At 40.2% G+C, this 17,690-nt stretch overlaps 1 protein-coding gene across 1 annotated transcript in view; it reads left to right on the top strand.

Moving 5' to 3' along the window:
- apaf1 (apoptotic peptidase activating factor 1) overlaps positions 1-7,847 on the top strand; it is a 72,238-nt gene extending 64,391 nt beyond the window's left edge. Inside the window, exon 27 of the mRNA XM_050036648.1 lies at positions 4,712-7,847. Coding sequence (XP_049892605.1) covers positions 4,712-4,858 — 147 coding nt within the window. The 3' untranslated portion in view covers positions 4,859-7,847. The remainder of the gene's footprint in view (positions 1-4,711) is intronic.
- Positions 7,848-17,690: the final 9,843 nt, after the last annotated feature.

The raw sequence follows: 17,690 nt of genomic DNA, 5'->3' as shown, positions 1-17,690 counted from the left end.
GCTCTAATTTTCATATTGAATTAAATTAGGCTTATTAAGCTTCAAAGAAAATGAGCTGTGGCATGACATCACACAGTTCGGAGTAGTCCTCACCCTGTATATTTATTTAATGTGTTTAAACGGCCACTTTGTAACTATTAGGGATGCACAGATCTAATACTGATGTTGGAAATCAGGCTGATACTGACTCAAATAGCTTATCAGTGACGCTAGGGTCGATCAATTCAATCCTATGTTTACAGTTTGCTATATTATTTTTCATTAAAATTTAAATTCCTATCTGCACTAAACAGTTGTGTCAATATTTTTAATCTTTAGTATTTGTTAAGTTTGTTAGCACTGGTTTATGACTTTGTGGCGGCACTGATTCCCCGGATTTCAGCTGGTCAGAAAGATGCTTGAGAACATATCCCCCGATATAATAAACACCACGTCACAGGTGTCTTTCAGTGGTTCCCAACTGGTGGGTCGCGGTCCTAAAGTGGGTCTCGGGTCCATTCTGAATGGACCGCAAGTGACTCCCAAACATGTCAAGTTTGTAAAAAACACAAACTTAATTTTGAAGTATGGTGAATTTCCGGCACAGGGCTTTTATTTTGAAGTGCCTTTTCTTGCTGTAGAGTGAGTGAATAACAGACAGCTACGTAACAGAGAGAACAAACTAGCTTGATGACATGGCCAAACACAAGCTTGATGCTGAATATATTAAACCATGTAGACCTTGAACTAATGACTAAGGAGAGATTTGAATGCTGGCTGGACCAATACCAATTCAGTAAATATATATCTATGTTTGTAATTGTTACATTTTGTTTTACAAAGTAAGAAAAGCAATGTTTAAGTCAAGCCTGATGTCGCCCTACACATAAAAGAATGCAATGTCGGAAACTCAAGAAAAGGTTTTACAACTTCATAAAAGTAGAGACACACAGCTTGATCAGTCACAGTCAGGTGCTCCAGTATATGCCGTATGTATGTCAGCTTGTGGAGACAAATACAAGATGCTGAAACTGCAGCTGCAGCCCATGTAAACATACAATAATGATTATGCAGTTGTTTTGCATGTTTCTCAAAGACCTCATGCTGTCCAGTAATCTTCAAGGGATTATGTAAAACAGCACAAACAACGATGATTAATCATGTTTATCCTCATGATTCAGTCTATATGTTTATGAACCATGTAGAGACATGACATTAATTAGTTTGACTAAATGTCACGTTCACTTCCGTCAGAAATATCACACAGATTCATTATTTGACTCATGAAAAGATGAGATTTATATATATATATATGTATATATATAGCCATTATGTAAAACAGCCACTAATTGCATTTATGTATATTAAATATTTTTTCATAGTGTGCTGTGGAAAATATTCTCATGTCTGATTCCTGGGTGATTGTGGGTGAAGAGCCAGAGATGGACACATGTATGAGGACAGAAAGCATGATTTTTCTTTGCACGGTGAATTATTAATGTCTACTGGTCAGAAGGCCTCCGACTCTTACAGTTAAATAGGTTCATTTTTAAATACACAAAGCATTTATATGGGTTTACTGCTTGATCAGAGCTTTGAAAAGATGTCAAACCAGTCAATAACTCGATGGCACTTGGCTTGCACATACATTTGAAAAACTCAACAGCAATGTCTCCCTCCAGAAATCATGACCTGGTTACTCAAGATAATCCACAGACCTTGTTGTGAGCAGTTTCGTGTAGGAACTAATTTGTTTCTACTAAACTACATCTGCCACCCATATCACTGTGCAGAAGGAAATGTGCATCTACTCATTGACAAGAGGCTCATGCTAGTGACAGTGCGTAATATTAATGGCGTTCTTCTTGGCTAAGCTGTAACGTTAGCTAGCTTAGTTGTGCTAGGTGAGCTAGCGGTAGATGCACACTTCCCTCTGAGTGGTGATACGGATGGCTTGTGTACTGTTGTTTGCTAAAGGAGGGAAGCGTGCATCTACTCATGGACAAGAGGCTCATGCTTATGGCAGCATGGAATGTAAACATTAAAGATGTCCTCATCATCTGACCTGCAATGTCACTTAGCTCAGTGGTGCTAGGCAAGCTAGGAGTAGATGCACGCTTCCTTCTGCACAGTTATGAGGTTGACAGGTGTGGTTTGGTAGAAAGAAAACAGTTCCTACATGAAGCTGCTCACAACAATGTGTGTGGATTATCTTGAGTAACCAGGTCATGATTTCTGGAAAGAGACATTGCTGTTGAGTTTTCCACATGTATTTTGGAAGCTGAGTGCCATCTAGTTCCATCATATTCAAGAGAAGGCAGACATCTCTACGGTCGATATCTCCAACCCTTGGCAACTCACACCAAAACAATCTAGATAAATAGCGCTTGATTTCAGGTCGAACTGTCCCTTTAATGTTGATAAGCAGGTGTGAGAGAAGAAGCAAATATAGTGACAATAGTGAGAGTTGTTTTCAAAAAGAAAACGTTCAGAAGCAAATTAATGGGACTGGGATTCATGTTACCTCATGAATAAGTGGCCTAGTTTTAAAAAGGTGGTGTGCAGCAAACCATGAGGTAAAGAGTGTTGTTTTAGAGATCCATTGGTCCCTGTTAATCCCTCTGCCCCAGAACACTGTTGTTACTTTCCCTCTCAGTCAATGCCGTTAAATATGTTTCTGTCTATTTTCTTTTTAGCGAGTTCTCGGTAGTGATTATGTGTTGTGACAGGGATGGCAATGTCACTGTGAAGTCTTTCCATTTCCAGTTAACCAGTTGGATTAATATGCGTGTGTGTTTGTGTGTGTGTGTGTGCGCGCGCATATGATATTATGATGGTTGCTGTGGAGGATGTCCAATCAGCAGAAGTATGGCCAACCCCCTGCAGCAACAGAAATATGCTGGGCCATTTTTCAGTGTACACACACACACACACACACACACACACACACACACACACACCAGTATATCCGCGGTATAGCATAACAATCAGGGGAGAAAAATGAAGAAAACCTCAGGCATGTGCGTTTCGATGCCATATCAGGAATATGCAAATGAGCTCTCCTTAATGATGTGGAATGTTTTTGCGTGATTAATGGGCTATGTGTGTGTGTGCGCGTGTTTATGTGTGTGTGTTCGTGCTTGTGTGTGTTGGGATTGGTCTGTAAACTAGACATCTGTTGCCGCCACCTCGTCTGTCTGTCCGCCTGTCTGTCGAGAGACTCGGGAGTTGGCCTGCTTTCTTTCACAAACACACACACACACACATGAGTACACACTCGCAGAGTCGCTCAAGCTATAGAAAAATGAAAACACACACACACACAACGCCACTAAAGCTTCAATCTATTGATTTAATTCATGTCGTCTTTTATTCAGATGGAATAGGGACAATTTTGATGTGAAGTTATTGCAGTTATTGTCAAAGTGGGATGTGCGTGCACACACACACACACACACACACACACACACACACACACTCACACACGTGCACACATACATGCCAGACTATAAATGATTGACTTGATGTGCCTTTGATGATTCATCCCAGTGAGATGGAGCTTCAATGGAAAATGTCAACTTTAAACCGAGATTAAACGGAATCACTCAGGAAAGCTGGTGGGGGTTATATGTGTGTCTGTGTGTTTGAGGGAGCCTGAGGGTGTGTCTGTGTGCGTGTGCGTGTGCGTGTGCGTGTGCGTGTGCGTGTGCGTGTGTAAGTGAGTTTGAGTCTGGTAATATAATACTATTAAATTCATCATGGTCTCCTTGGCAGCAGATATAAAGCTCTCAGTCAGTCCCCGTCTTCCTGTCTTTGTCTCAGAGTTCTGATTCCGATAAAGCTGAGTGCAGACGGCACGACTTCAGAGATCTGAGACAAATTACCTCCAGTTGGCATGAAATTCACACCTGTGACTGTTGTGCTGGGTCAACTAGATTGTGCATCAGTGATCGTTTTTAGACACGTTTGATTTGTCGTAGCCAAAAATAAAAAGATACACTTGTAGTCAAGCATCTTCAAGACAGACCTGGGATAAGCAGTATTCAATGAGAACCTTAGTGCTAAAAACCTACACCTGATTCATGAATGCCGTGGAAACCAGCCGTGTTTGTTATTTCTTTATTAGTGGTGTGACAGGGACAGGTAAATCAAAGGCTAAAAAGGAGGTAAAGAATGTCGTTAACTGTGTCCTCTGTTGAAAGAACCATCCAAAAAGTTAAATGAAAATGGTTCAATATGAAACTTGGTACAAAAAAAATGCATAACTACATACAAAAAAAAACGACAGTTACAGAAGGACGATCTTCCCAGTCACAGCTGCAGATGAGCACATTGATAAAAATTGTAATTTCTAATAATGACAAGCAATATTCATGTGCATTCCTTTTTGATACACAAGCACTACAAGCAGTCAGAAGCAGGCGTAGATTTTGTTAGTACCTATGAAAAAGTCTGGGGTTGCTAACATATTGATGAATGCCAAAATACATGTAAATTTCCTTATGCGAACCAGCCAGCAGTTAATTAGCTTATCTTAGCATGAAAAGTGGAAACAGGGGGAAATGGTTAGCCTGGCTGTGTCTAAAGGTAACACAATCCACCTATCAGTGCCTCTGAACTTCACTAATTAACATTATTCTTTGATTATTTTTCCTCTGCAGCAGTGGCGTCTGTTAAAAGCCTGACACATTTTAATAGTCTCCCTGTCTTTCTCTCTCTGTGTGTTGTCCAGTGGTGGGATGTGGAGAAAGGCGAGGCCCTGCAGACCTTCTTTCCGACGGGAACCGCTCTGAAGAAGATCCACGTCTCGTCCGACTTCTCCATCTTCGTCACCATCGACAACATCGGCATCCTCTACATCCTGCAGAGGGTGGTGTGACGTTGTGAACGCTGAAAATAAAAAAATAAGAAGGAAAAGAACCAAGCATGATCTAACCAAACACTACATTTGTCTTACAAACCCTACAGAGTCACAGACTGTACACAGAAATGTAATGGACACTTGCACAAGGCTTAAAGTCAAAGCTGTGGCATCCCAGAACCAAATGCCTCTGATATTAGGTTTACATTTTCATTGCATTCTCTCGACATTCAGGCCGACGCTAGTCACCAGCATTGCAATTAGGGCTGGGTATCGTTTATAAAATCATTATACCAGTAACCTTAAAATAGGCACATACCAAAAGGTGCTTCATTTAAAATGTAAATAAGGTGGCAAACGTTTTGATGGCATTGCAGCACGCTGAACTCCGTTAGATATGCTGCGCTTGACTTCACTACACCACAGACTGTATGGGTTGTAGCTGCTGCTGAGGGAATGTGAGCTCCACACTGGGGACAGTTGTCAGAGTCCGCGCAGCTGCACACACACACAGACAGGCCTAACTGTTAGCATCACAAGGCTAATATTACCTAACTGTAGGCACAGTTCAGATTTTTTGAAGTGGGGTTGTGTGGGGTACTTATCCATAGACAGTATTTTACAAACAGTAGATGTCAGTCGTGGAAGCTAAGCAATATGCTGCTGTGAAGGGGTCAGCAGAAAACTGTATCCTAGCCCACTAAAAAATCCCACCTAAAAAAAATCAATATCAGTTTAAGTATACGCTATATTTAGAATATTTTTGCTGCTGTACCTTAATGTCAGACAGTGATTTCCATTAGGGAAATGAAGCCGTCATAATGCTCTCTTCAAACCAGACTCCATTGAGAAAAACAGTGATTTAACATTGCTGATCACGGGAGCTGCTGGTTTACCGCTGCCTCGATCAGTTAGTTTGTTGTACTTATTGTGTGACTTTGGCTTTGAAATGGTTAGTTTAGATACACTAAAGTTACACAATAACACAAACTGACTAACTGATCGAAGCAGCGCTGGACCAGCAGCTCCCGTGATTTAGTGAGCTAAAATGACTGTTTTTCTCTATGGGGTCTGGTGGCTTTGACGAGAGCATAGACGGAGTACTGAGGCCGTTAATGGCTTCCCCATCAGAAGGGGTTGTCTGACAGAAAGGTAAAGTGGTTAAAACACTCAGTGTAGCTTACACTTAAACGGATACTGATTTTTTTAAGGTGGCTAAGATACGTTTTGTTTCTAACCCCCGTGTCGACTCCAGCCTTCTTCTCCAAACTGCTAGTGTGCCGACTGACATCTTCTGTATGTAATCCACTGAGTATGGATAAGTACTTGAAAAAATCCCAACTATCCCTTTAATTGCTTGGTGTTTAATTTTAGTAGCTGCTGCCGTGTTAGCTCATGCCCACCAGTCAGACATTGAAAAGAGGAGAGCAGCTCTGGCGATGGCAGCAACAGAAAGTTTGCGGATCCGGAGTGGAGTTGGAACAGTCTGGGATCGGACTCTAATGCAGGTATCGTTTGACTGAAAACGTTTCGATACCACTTGGTACTGGCTTATTTTGGTCGATACCTTAAAGGTATTGAGCACTTATACCCAGCCCTAATTTTAATAGAGCATTACAGACATTCACTTTCACTTTTGTACCATTAAGTGACTCTGCTAGCTACCAGTTTACACCAGCTGTAAATGAAAACTGCTCCAGCGACGATCAGCAGTTGGGAGAGAAGATGCACTAAGAAAAACTCCTGCTCCAGTCTCTCTGTTTTACAAACGTGGGTTTTGTAGATAGAATAGAGCAGAATCTTTTCTAAAAAAAAGCAAAATGTGTACTTAAAAAAACGTTGATGACGATCAGGTCTTCGCAAGCAGATCTCTTAAATCATTAATATCTAATCAAGAGATTAATATCAACAGGATAAAGATATGTGATCCTGCATCAAATGTGAATAATGAGTGTTAATCCAAGTTGCATTAGGGCTGATGTTTATTGCATGTGACACGAGAGGCTTTCCACTCTGTTTTCTGTGACTGATATATGATATCGTGCGCGTCCGCCTATCCGTTACAAGTCATGAAGTGCATTCGTTCATGCTGTGATGTTTTTTTTTTTAACTTTAATTTTTCATGTTTGTGTTTGAGAGCAAACCAGGTATGAACAGTTAGGAGCCTTTTATTTACACTGCAGCCTTATTAGTCTGAATGTGAATACTGTAGGTACTGGAGGGTGTGTATGCTTTGTGTACATTGGGTTCAATCCACCAGCACAGATAGAAACTTCTGGTACACTTTGATAAGCGCTAAATATTCAAAGTTAGATTAAGTTTTAATGATCAGGCATTTAAAATCCGAGATCTTTTTAAAAACCTGCGAGTCTATTTATACATCCGAACTATTTGTACTTTTGAACTTGGATCAGAGGTAAATGTTTTCTACAAGACAATTACAAGTGACTGTGATTTATAATTTATAATCAAATTAAGACTTGCTAATGTTGCAAGGAACTTTTTGTGCTTTAGTAATTGCTTATTTTTTTGTTTTGTACCAGTTCTTTTTTAACGCTCTACACCACATTTTTATCTGCAAGTTGTCTAACTACTGAGCCTTCTCTTGTTCGGAGCACTTTGAAGCAGGAGTTACAATCTTTTTATGAACTTTTGCTGATGTGGCCTTGTTCAGACACATTAAAATGGATCCTAACTTTGCTTTGAAAATACAGATGAGTGCTTATTGCCAGCTGTGTGGCAGAAAGGCCGCAAGGCTGTGATGATAGAGACTCCAGGTCCAGTAGGAGTAATAAGCACAAGATAATCAGTAGAAAAAGTAAGGATTCATTATAAAATTTCTGAACAATGCTGTTGTCATTTTCACGTTGTGCTCTTCCTGATTGGTGCTTTAAAGTCTCTGTCTAACGAAATTGTTGAAATATTGATGTCTGCTCAGGATGTATTGATACTGTTAAAAGCTGTGGTACAATGTGAGTGTAATTTATAAAAGATTAAACTACACACGCTTTGATGACTTGTGTCTGTGTTGATTTTGTTACCTGCCAGATTTACAGTGATTCGGTTTCCTGTTTGATGATGATTATATCCGTTTATTGACTGTAGAATCTGTGAATCTATCAGTCCTTTGTTTCCTGTCTCCTCCAGTGTTCCAGCTGCTGACTCCACATCCGTCTAGAACCTCCACACTGAGGGAAAGCCTTTCGATGAACTACAGCACATGTCCTGCCAGAGTTATTATAGTTTTGTTGTTTGTAGTTTCCTTGTGTTTGTATGCCTCCGCAAACCAGTCAAGTTGCAGTTACAGTTTACATGGATGTTTCGCACACATGTTTCCACCTGGCAGCACAGAGGATATATACAATCAGCACACTTTCAAGGTGGACACCCAAGATTAGAGTCACCAATTAAGTATTTGAGCAAATGTCTCCCCTTCTGTTCCTGAGATATGATGTTAAATGAATGGTCAGACAAGCGTTTTTGCAGAATATTATGACATCACAGTGAAGCTGAACTTTGACCTTTTGGGTATAAAATGTCATCACATCATCATTTTATCATATTAAACATTTGTATGAAATTTTGTCACAATTGGTGCATTGATTCTTGAGTTATAGCCACGAGGATACAGTGACCTTTGACCTTCGACCACCACATTGTAGTCATTTATTTTTGAGTCCAAGTGGAGGTTTGTGTCAGATTTGAAGAAATTCCCTCAAGGTGTTCTTCAGATATTGCGTTCACGAGAATGAGACGGATGCAAGGTCACATAGACCTTAGTCTCTATATACTGACGCTACATTCAGTGAATGTAGAGTCTGTAGGCAAACCCCGGAGATCTTGCCTCCGGAAGAAGAGCGGAAGAGCCCTGGTTTCCGGTTGTAGGCTGTTTGTAGTCTGCATGATATTGACCAATCACGTTTGAGCCGGCTGCAGTTGTTGCCAGGTTAAAGGGTCCGTGTGGTGAACTAATGAGGCGGAATGTAATTGGCGTCACTGCAAACTCTGAATCCATCGCAATGGTTCAGCATATTTACTTATATATAAACGGAAGTCGGAAACGGAAATCCGCCTCCTCCGCCCAAATCAAACTGGAATGCCAAAAAATCAGGGGTCTGCACCCAGAGGCTGTATCGCCGTCTGCTGGAAGTCAGACGCCGAATACAGCCGATGGGTTCCGAGAATGCATAGACCTTGACCTTTGACAATTAATCCTCCATTTATAGCCATAAACATGTTTTGTGAGGTCACAGAGACCTTGACCTTTGACTTTTGACCACCAAATTCTAATCAGTTCATTATTGGGTTCCAGTGGATATTTGTGCCAAATATGAAGAACTTCCCTCCAGATGTTCGTGAGATATCACAGTCACGAGAATGGGACGTAAGGATGTACAACCGGAAAACAAAATGGCTCCGGACCCAACTATATCTGGCATGGAGGCAGAATAAAGGTTGAAAATTAGCTGTCCGGATATTTAATGAAGAAAGCGAAAGATTTTTTTTAACTATCTGGAATCAGACTTACTAGTTATTTTCCGAATAAATACGTTTCTCTTACATTTCGTTCCTGTGCTTTTCTGTATAGCTCTCCCCGCCACACGGGGGCGCTGCTATGGCAAGCCGTTTTAACATTTAATCGCTAAGTTTGACTATCAGGAATTACTATTATAGATATCAACAACACCATTTTGACTAGTCGTTGAATGTCATTGTGACTAGTATGAATTTTAATTGAAGATATCTGCAACATAATTCTGACTAGTCTAAACTACAGTTACAGATATCTGTAATTAGATTTTGACTAGTCAAAACTCTAATTTAAGATATCTGGAATTCAGTTTTGACTAGTAAGATTCAAACTACTTTTGCCATTCATGTGTATGGGGTTTCTCCTATAGATATCTCCAATGTAGTTGCAGATATCTGTAATTCTTATTGCGGATATCTGCAACTGAATTGGAGACCTCTCTAATTCCAGTTTGAGATATCTACAATTTAATTTTGACAAGCTCAAGATATCTACAACTTCATTCTGACTATCTGAAGATATCTAGAAAGGACCATGTAGATATCTTCAATTGAATTAAAGATATCTTGAACTTGAATTATGACTAGTCAAAATTAAATCGTAGATATCTCAAACTGGAATTAGAGATATCTCCAATGCAGTTGCAGATATCCGCAACTGCATTGGAGATATCTATAATGAGAAACCCCATACACATGAAAAGTTGTTTGAATCTTACTAGTCAAAACTGAATGACAGATATCTTAAATTAGAGTTTTGACTAGTCAAAATCTAATTACAGATATCTTGAATAGGCAAAATTATGTTGCAGATATCAGTAATGAATATCCAGTCTAGCTATTAAATGTTAAAACGGCTTGCGCTGCTGCACTGAACAAACGCGACGTCATTGGACGTGACGAACACTGCGCTTGTTCCGGTTGAACTCTGATTGCGCGTGCTCGCCAAAGCTAAGTTATCCTCAGATAACGGGCTGAAAACGGTCTAATTTTTGGAGACAATACTGGATGTCAGCGGAGAAAACAACAACTACAGCAACACTACTGAGGAGGAAATATTTTGAGGACTATTCGGAGGAACGAAACAGCGACACAGCGGGAGAAATTAGCATCACAGTGACCGATATTCTGAGGTTCGTACTGATGCTAGCTAAGCTAATGCTGCTAAAGTGACAGCTGCCGTTGGAGAAGCAATCAACGGACCTGTGTGCACCTGTGAGCCCCACCCCTCCATGATGTGGCCCAAAGACTGTATCCTGGATGTTTCTAATAAATATGTGGTGGAGACTCTGCACAGAGCAGGACCAGAGCCAACACTTTATTAAAGGTAAGACAGCTTGTTCTGTTACCACTTTGTAATGTTTGTTGTTGTTGTTTTTGCTTATTTAATTGAAAGCTACTGCAGCCGGAAGGACTTACAGGTGGCGTTACTAGTTACTGTAAGTAATTGTAAAAACAAACAAACAAACAGTAATTTATTGTGGATAGACAGTTGGCAATAATACAAAATTACAAATGCTAGTCCCCCTTTTTTGTAAACAGAGGAGGAGCAATGAATATTGTCTCTACATTAAAAGATAAATAAATTATGTAAATATTGTTAATTAATTCAGGTATTTTTCCAAAATGTTTCCGAAATTTTACCATGGGTGCTCAAAAAGAAAAAGTCATGGAAAAATTTTGAAATTTTGTCTATGAAAATGTGTGGGAACCCTGCACATAGATCAAGTTTTGGGATTTTACTGTTATCAGTTATATCACTTATTAGCCTAATGCTACAGTTGTTTATAAAGTCTGCGGTTGTGAAGTTAGCTTGTATACTGTGCAGCTGTCTAATTTTTTTGTTTTATGTGTGACGTGTTTGCACCAGAATTTCTTCGTAAGTGATTTTTGTTGTCAAAATGCATGAATTCTTTATGTGCTGCAAGTAGTGGTGCTATGTGTTGGCTTACAAACCTCTGTGATGTTAATCTGTGCTTGCTGGCAACCTCATATCCTCATCCCAAAACCTGGATATTGCAGAAATGAAGTGGATATAATATGTTGAGTGTTTCTGTGCACTGAGTTCGGTCTTTGCAAATCTGTAGTTATTTGTGAAAGCAGGTTAAGTAGACCTAACTGTTGAGATATTATTTTATTGTTATAAATCCAAAGGAGCTGTGACTATTGGTGTGTTCTCTGAAAGATTATGGATTCCTTTATCACTTTCTATAGGGTTACATGTAGGGGTGTGCCATATCATCTTGTTCATAATACCAGTATAATTTTTGCTATCATATGAAAAATTCATATGGTGATACTCGCGATATTTTGACATATTGACGTCATAGTGTCACCCACGGTGACAGCAAGCATGGCTGAAAGCGAAATTATCACAGACTCCGTGGTGGATCCAAAAAGAGGAGCAGCTTCAGTCGTGTGGAATAAACTGTGGCGTCCTGAATGTTTTATGAACAGCCCTGGACTTCTCAGACTCTTTTAGTGACTTACCACTCAGAGGGAACTCATTCAGCGGCTCCTCTGGCAGCAGCACAACATCTCTCCCTCTCCTCTCTCACTGTGCGCACAAGGGAGTTGGTGTCGTCAAGTGACTTTGTCACAAACCTTTGGTAATGTAAACCTATGTGATGCTCTCGGCTCAACAAAAAACTCCATATATGTGAATGTGTGATAGTTGTGGTATCATAACAGCCTGTCACAGGTTACAGCGTGATGATTAGAGGAGAAATGGCGAGCATAAATGTCCAGGTGGAAAAAAACCCAACTCAGTCATTTAGGATTTTACTAAAAGAAGGAAATCACCTGTTGATTTATATATATAGATCCTGGATATATAGAACTGTACAAAAGCAAAGAGCAGAACAATAAGCAAACAGTATAAAAACATAAAGCAATATAATAAGGAAGCATCAAAGAGAAGCAGAATATAATAAAGAGACAGACTGAATGACTAATTTGACATTATTGAAATATTGGCTTTTAGCAAAACTGTGCAGTTTTCCCTGTTAGATATCTTTATTCACCTAATCTCCTGATCTCTGAGTGACTGATTAAATACATGTGAGTGCAGTACACAGATTGTGATTTCTCCAAATAACTAGAGGCAGTCAAAAGATCCTGGAGCCGGCGCCGGTGATGACATTTAAAGTGTTGCTGAGTATTTAACTTCCCTCTCGACATTAGACACAACAGGTGCAGCTTTGATGTATCTTACATATTGCCATCACACTTCTGATTTATGCACAGGCTGAAGGACGGTCTGCACTGAGCTCCGTGATGACACGAGATGTTCACATTTACTGAGGCAATGTAGCTGATGTATGTTTTAAACACCTCCCTGTCATCACATCCATCAGTTGACTTTGAGTAAACTTGTATCGCTGGGTGAAGGTTGGGATCCCATCCTGAGCTGAGTTATGTGCGATAGCTGTGATTGATAAAGCTCCAGTGTGATTCATCAGTGCTTAATTAATTAGATCTCTATGTGATGACAGATGTGTGTGCAGGGCTAACATGAAGGTGAGCGTGACCGTCAGTAGTTCTCGCACACTGGAGGAGGAAATAGTAGTAGTAGTATCAAGTCTTGCTGCAGAAGTGTTGATTATGATTCAGGTTACTTAATTTACAGAAGAGGGAAGTTTCCTGGAAAGAACATGTTCATGTTGTTTACACCAAATTCTGACCCTACCATCTGAATGTGGCAGCAGAAATCCAGACTCATCAGACCAGGCAATGTTTTTCCAGTCTTCTATTGTCCAGTTTTGGTGANGTTTCTGAAATACTCAGACCAGCCTGTCTGGCACCAACAACCATGCCACGTTCAAAGTCACTTAAAATCACCTTTCTTCTCCATTCTGATGCTCGGTTTGAGCTTCACCATGTCTACATGCCTAAGTGCATTGAGTTGCTGCCACCTGATTGGCTGATTAGCAATTTGCGTTAATGAGCAGTTGAACAGGTGTACCTAATAAAGTGAAACTTAACCTTCAGTGCAATGGGTCTAAAGTTTGCTTTCACTCACATACAGCTGCCCCTCTCATCCATCAACCTGATCAGGTCTGATCAAATCAACTGTTTAATTATCCACCCCACAACTCAAAACACCTCAAAGGGGTGCTGACGGAAAGAGTTCAGCCTAAGATGCGTTCACGGACCTGCAAAAATCTCTGAATTTAGAGATGTGACACAGACTAATACACGAGGACGCACAGGCCAAAAACAAAAAGTGAAGTCAGCAACTTTACCCCTAGTCAGCCACAGCCAAACAGAGATTCTAATTCTGTGTTAAACACCGTTATATAAGCTTATAATTGTTTTTAATTTGCAGATATCTGTTTATAGAAATTAACTAAAATTACTGGTGCATGGTAGAGAGTGTCTTGGCTCAGTTATCCTTTGGCTACACCTGGTCAGCCCAAAATATTGGCATTTAATAGCAGATGGGTTCCGAGATTATATGGGGAGTGACTCACTTTTGGGGCCAGCCTCAAGTGGCCATTTTAGGAATGGCAGTTTTTGGCACTTCTGCGTTGGCTTCATTTTTCAGCCCTGGAGGTTGTCGCTTGCCACAAACTGCATACATCCTCCAAAATGATCTAAAACATCTTAAACAAAATCTGAACATCATCACTTTTTTGATGAAGGTAGGAGGAGTGCATGTTTTAGCTTGGTGTACCTAATAAACTGGCAATTGAGCATATGAGAAAATAGCCATGGTGGGTGTAGTGGCTAATAAGTCAGCTGACTTGACATCACAGTGGTCACAAATGTCAGCCTCTAGAAATGAGATAAATCAAACCCACCCTTTACTGGAAACAAGTCAGAAAGCAGCAGTTCAGTCTGAAAGCAGGCCACCTCAACTAAAAAAAACCTCAACTAACTTTGTACCATGATCTTTTCCTGGGTAAAATATGGCTGTCATGAGCTCACCACCTGTTTTTCATCTTGGGGACCAGCTCTGAATACTTGGTGGTAAATCTGTCCTTTTTTTAGATTTAGAATAACGAGGAGCTGAGGCGCACAACAAGAGGCCTTGTTATCTGGCCAAAACAGGACGACATTACCTACTTATCCTCTGACAGTAAACTTGAAACCATTTGTCTCGGGGTCTTTAGACATTCTGGGCGCTGCAGAGCATCACGGCTGCCAGTCAGATTTGGGAGCTAGTCCAATCACGGTGCAAGACTTGGAGCAGCCATATGACATGCTAATGCAATGTTGCCAGCTGTCAGTTAGACTTCAGTGCTTTCTATTTATATACTGCCATTTAGTGGGTGATGTAAAGGCGCCCTGATTTCCTGCTGCAGAAGCCTATATATCGGGTAGTATATTTTCACTGACGTCTGTGCTGGATATTTCCAGGATTTTAAAGTGGTTTTAAAAGAGGAAAGAAAACATTGGGCCATATTTAGGTGGTGCCTTTTATAGGTGGATGAATGCTGTGTGAAACAAATGATTTAGAGGAGATTTTAGTCATGTTCCAGTTACAGTGACTCACATTTGCATAACAGCAGAGAAAGCTTAGCTGTCTGGTTTTAGCATGCAGTTAGCCACGGGCTTGTGTGAGAAAGGAGTAAGCATCTTGCTGATGTCATCTTTTTCACAATTAAACCTGTACAGACTGCTTTGCCAAGTTCAGATAATCAGCTGCACTAACTTTGCCTTCATGTGTAAATTAAACATATCTAATGCTTTCAGGCCTTGAAGGGGTAGATGAGTTTCAGGTATCTGGTTTGAAACAGAAAATGTATCTGTAGAGATGCATCCATTGTGAAATTCTCGGTTGTTATTGATGTTTAAGATAACAGTTTGGCTGATAGCAGATATTGATACTGATGTTTTTCTGTTGTGTATTTTGTTTTTGTTGTTTTTTATTACCCCTTTTGTGCCAGGTAAAAAAGGAATAACTGCATTGTTTCAATGTCGTTCAGTCCTATATTATTCTATCTTTGAATGAGGATGAATACAAATGTATAAAACAACCTTTAAAATAACCTATTTTTACATGAAACCCCCCCCCCCCCCAAAAAAACATTTTCCAATTAATTTACCTTCCCCAATACTCTTTTTTTTAATAGAGCCTGAGCACATCATTATATAACTCAATGCAACCTCTGTTAGCAGTTAGTTTTGGCCACTAGCTGATAACAGCTAACAGCTAATGTTAACTAGCTCTGCTGTTGTCTATTTGAACAGGGATTTGTTGCCTCACCTGGTAGTGTGTGCGCCCCATATGAGTCCTTTGCAGCTGTCCAGGTTCAATGTAGACCCGCAGCCCTTTCCTGCGTGTCATCCCCCCTCTATTTACCACCGTTCCTGTCAGTCTTCAGCTGTCCTATCAATAAAGGCAAGAAAACACCTAAAAATTATCTTTACAAAAAAAATAAAAAATTACATTACCAGGGACAACATAGGGTGTGTCCTGAAGGTGTCCAGGGGAAGATTTATGTTCGTCCGAAACACATTTTCCACTCTCCCTGGGACACTGTTAGGCTCAAGCCCTGCTTTTTAGTAGAGTTGAGTCGATTTCCACTTTTGCTGGTCCAGTCCGGTGGGCAAGCTTAAACCCGTTTAAATTAATACAATCTGCTTGAACCGGCATATGTGGTTATTACATCTAATGTCAAATTTAAAAGTAGTCTAAATCAGCAACCTGTGCTGACGATTTCACAACGCTAAATCCAGCTAATATAGCATTACTAATTAGCAAAATGACAATGAGATTAACATAACATTATGTTTATAGATCGACTAATGGCGCCACTAGCATCTAACACGCCGTGTGCAATTTACTGATTAGCCCAGCACCAGCGACAAACTGCTATGCTATGTTTGTTTACTTGAATTGTTTTTGTTTTTTGGGGTGTAGGGGAGATAGTTTCTCAAGAAAACTAAAACAGCACTAATATGACAACATTTTGGATTTTAAGCTTACAAAGAGGAGTCCTCACTGGTTGCAAGCTGTGGTTTGAGCTTAACTTTAGTCGGACGCTGTGTTTGTGTTTCACTACGAAAACCTAAATACAATGGCAGGTGACTGGAGTAAGATCGCCAGGGGAGCTAAAAGTTTTTGGTAAATAACCATCGCTATTAAAAAGCTATGCTACTTGTCATTTTCAGTAAATTTAACAATATAAAGCATGTGTTTTCTCTTTGAAAAAGTAACGTTACAAACGTAGGAAGGTAGCAAGTAAGCTACTCATCCATCTTTTAAATGGTAACATATCCAGTCTGATCTCGAGCACAAAGCTGATGGCTACATGGTTTGTTTACATTACATAAAAGAAGTGCATATAATGGATTCAATGTGGACAGAGAGCTATGATGTCATGTAATACTATGTGATAGTCAGACTCATTTTCTGTTGGGACACAGCGTCATTATGTTTCACCCAGGAATGGTGGCTGGGTCAAGGGTGACACTTGGTAAAATTCGATATACTTGTTCGGTTTTGGTGTTTGGCTTAATATCAGATTGGTTTGAAATTTCAAATCAGCCCACCCCTACTTTTTAGCCTGTGCAGAATTGATATGAAACATTGTTTGCCAACACTGATGAATGTCATCTTATTCACTGATAAGCTGATGGCAGTCAAGGAGGCATCAGTCTGTCCCAATGTTTGGCCAGTGAATCGCTTCATCCCTATTTATCTGGCTCTGATGCTTAAAACAATCTTACTCTTCGTCTGAGTACGTTTGTGTAACATCTCTCTGGCTTTTTCAAAATGGAAAACAACTGAATTCCACGGCTTGTTTCTTGCCTCTTTGTGTGCGCCTCCGTCGCCACGTGCATTTACACACCCTGCAGTCTCCACGGGAATAGTGTGAACTTTACAAAGTCTGGTTGAGGTGTGCGCTAACCTCATTAATTCTGCTCTCTCCTGCTTAATTAATCTTTGTCTGCTGCTGAAGTAATTACAGCTATCTGGCTGTCTGTGTGTCTACACACCACTGACACCACCTTCCCCTCTCGGTTGCAGCTGGGCCAGGGTTTCCCTCCCACAGTCTCTGGTGTCTGTCATACTGTAAGCACTAATTCACCGTGACATGACCGGGAGTAAAGGGAGGTGAGGCTTTGTCCTCTGAACTCCTGAACACTGTCGGCCCTCATTAAAGAAATATGAAAGAAATATTCTGCTGCTGCTCTTGTGAGTGGCAGCAAAATGCTTACAGTCCCCAAAAAGTATTTCACTGTGTCATCTTGGTTTCAGAGTTATTGAGATTTAATGAATTTTGTCCTCAGAGTGAAGGCAGAGGAAGGACGCTGTTTATTTAATAATGTGTAATTGTTTTAATGATGAAAGCACAGAAAGCAAAGTCAT

This window comes from Epinephelus moara, chromosome 23 (assembly GCF_006386435.1).
Source record: "Epinephelus moara isolate mb chromosome 23, YSFRI_EMoa_1.0, whole genome shotgun sequence".
NCBI classification, from domain to species: domain Eukaryota; kingdom Metazoa; phylum Chordata; class Actinopteri; order Perciformes; family Serranidae; genus Epinephelus; species Epinephelus moara.
The sequence above is the reverse complement of the archived record's forward strand: the minus strand, read 5'-3'. Positions and strand labels throughout refer to the sequence as shown.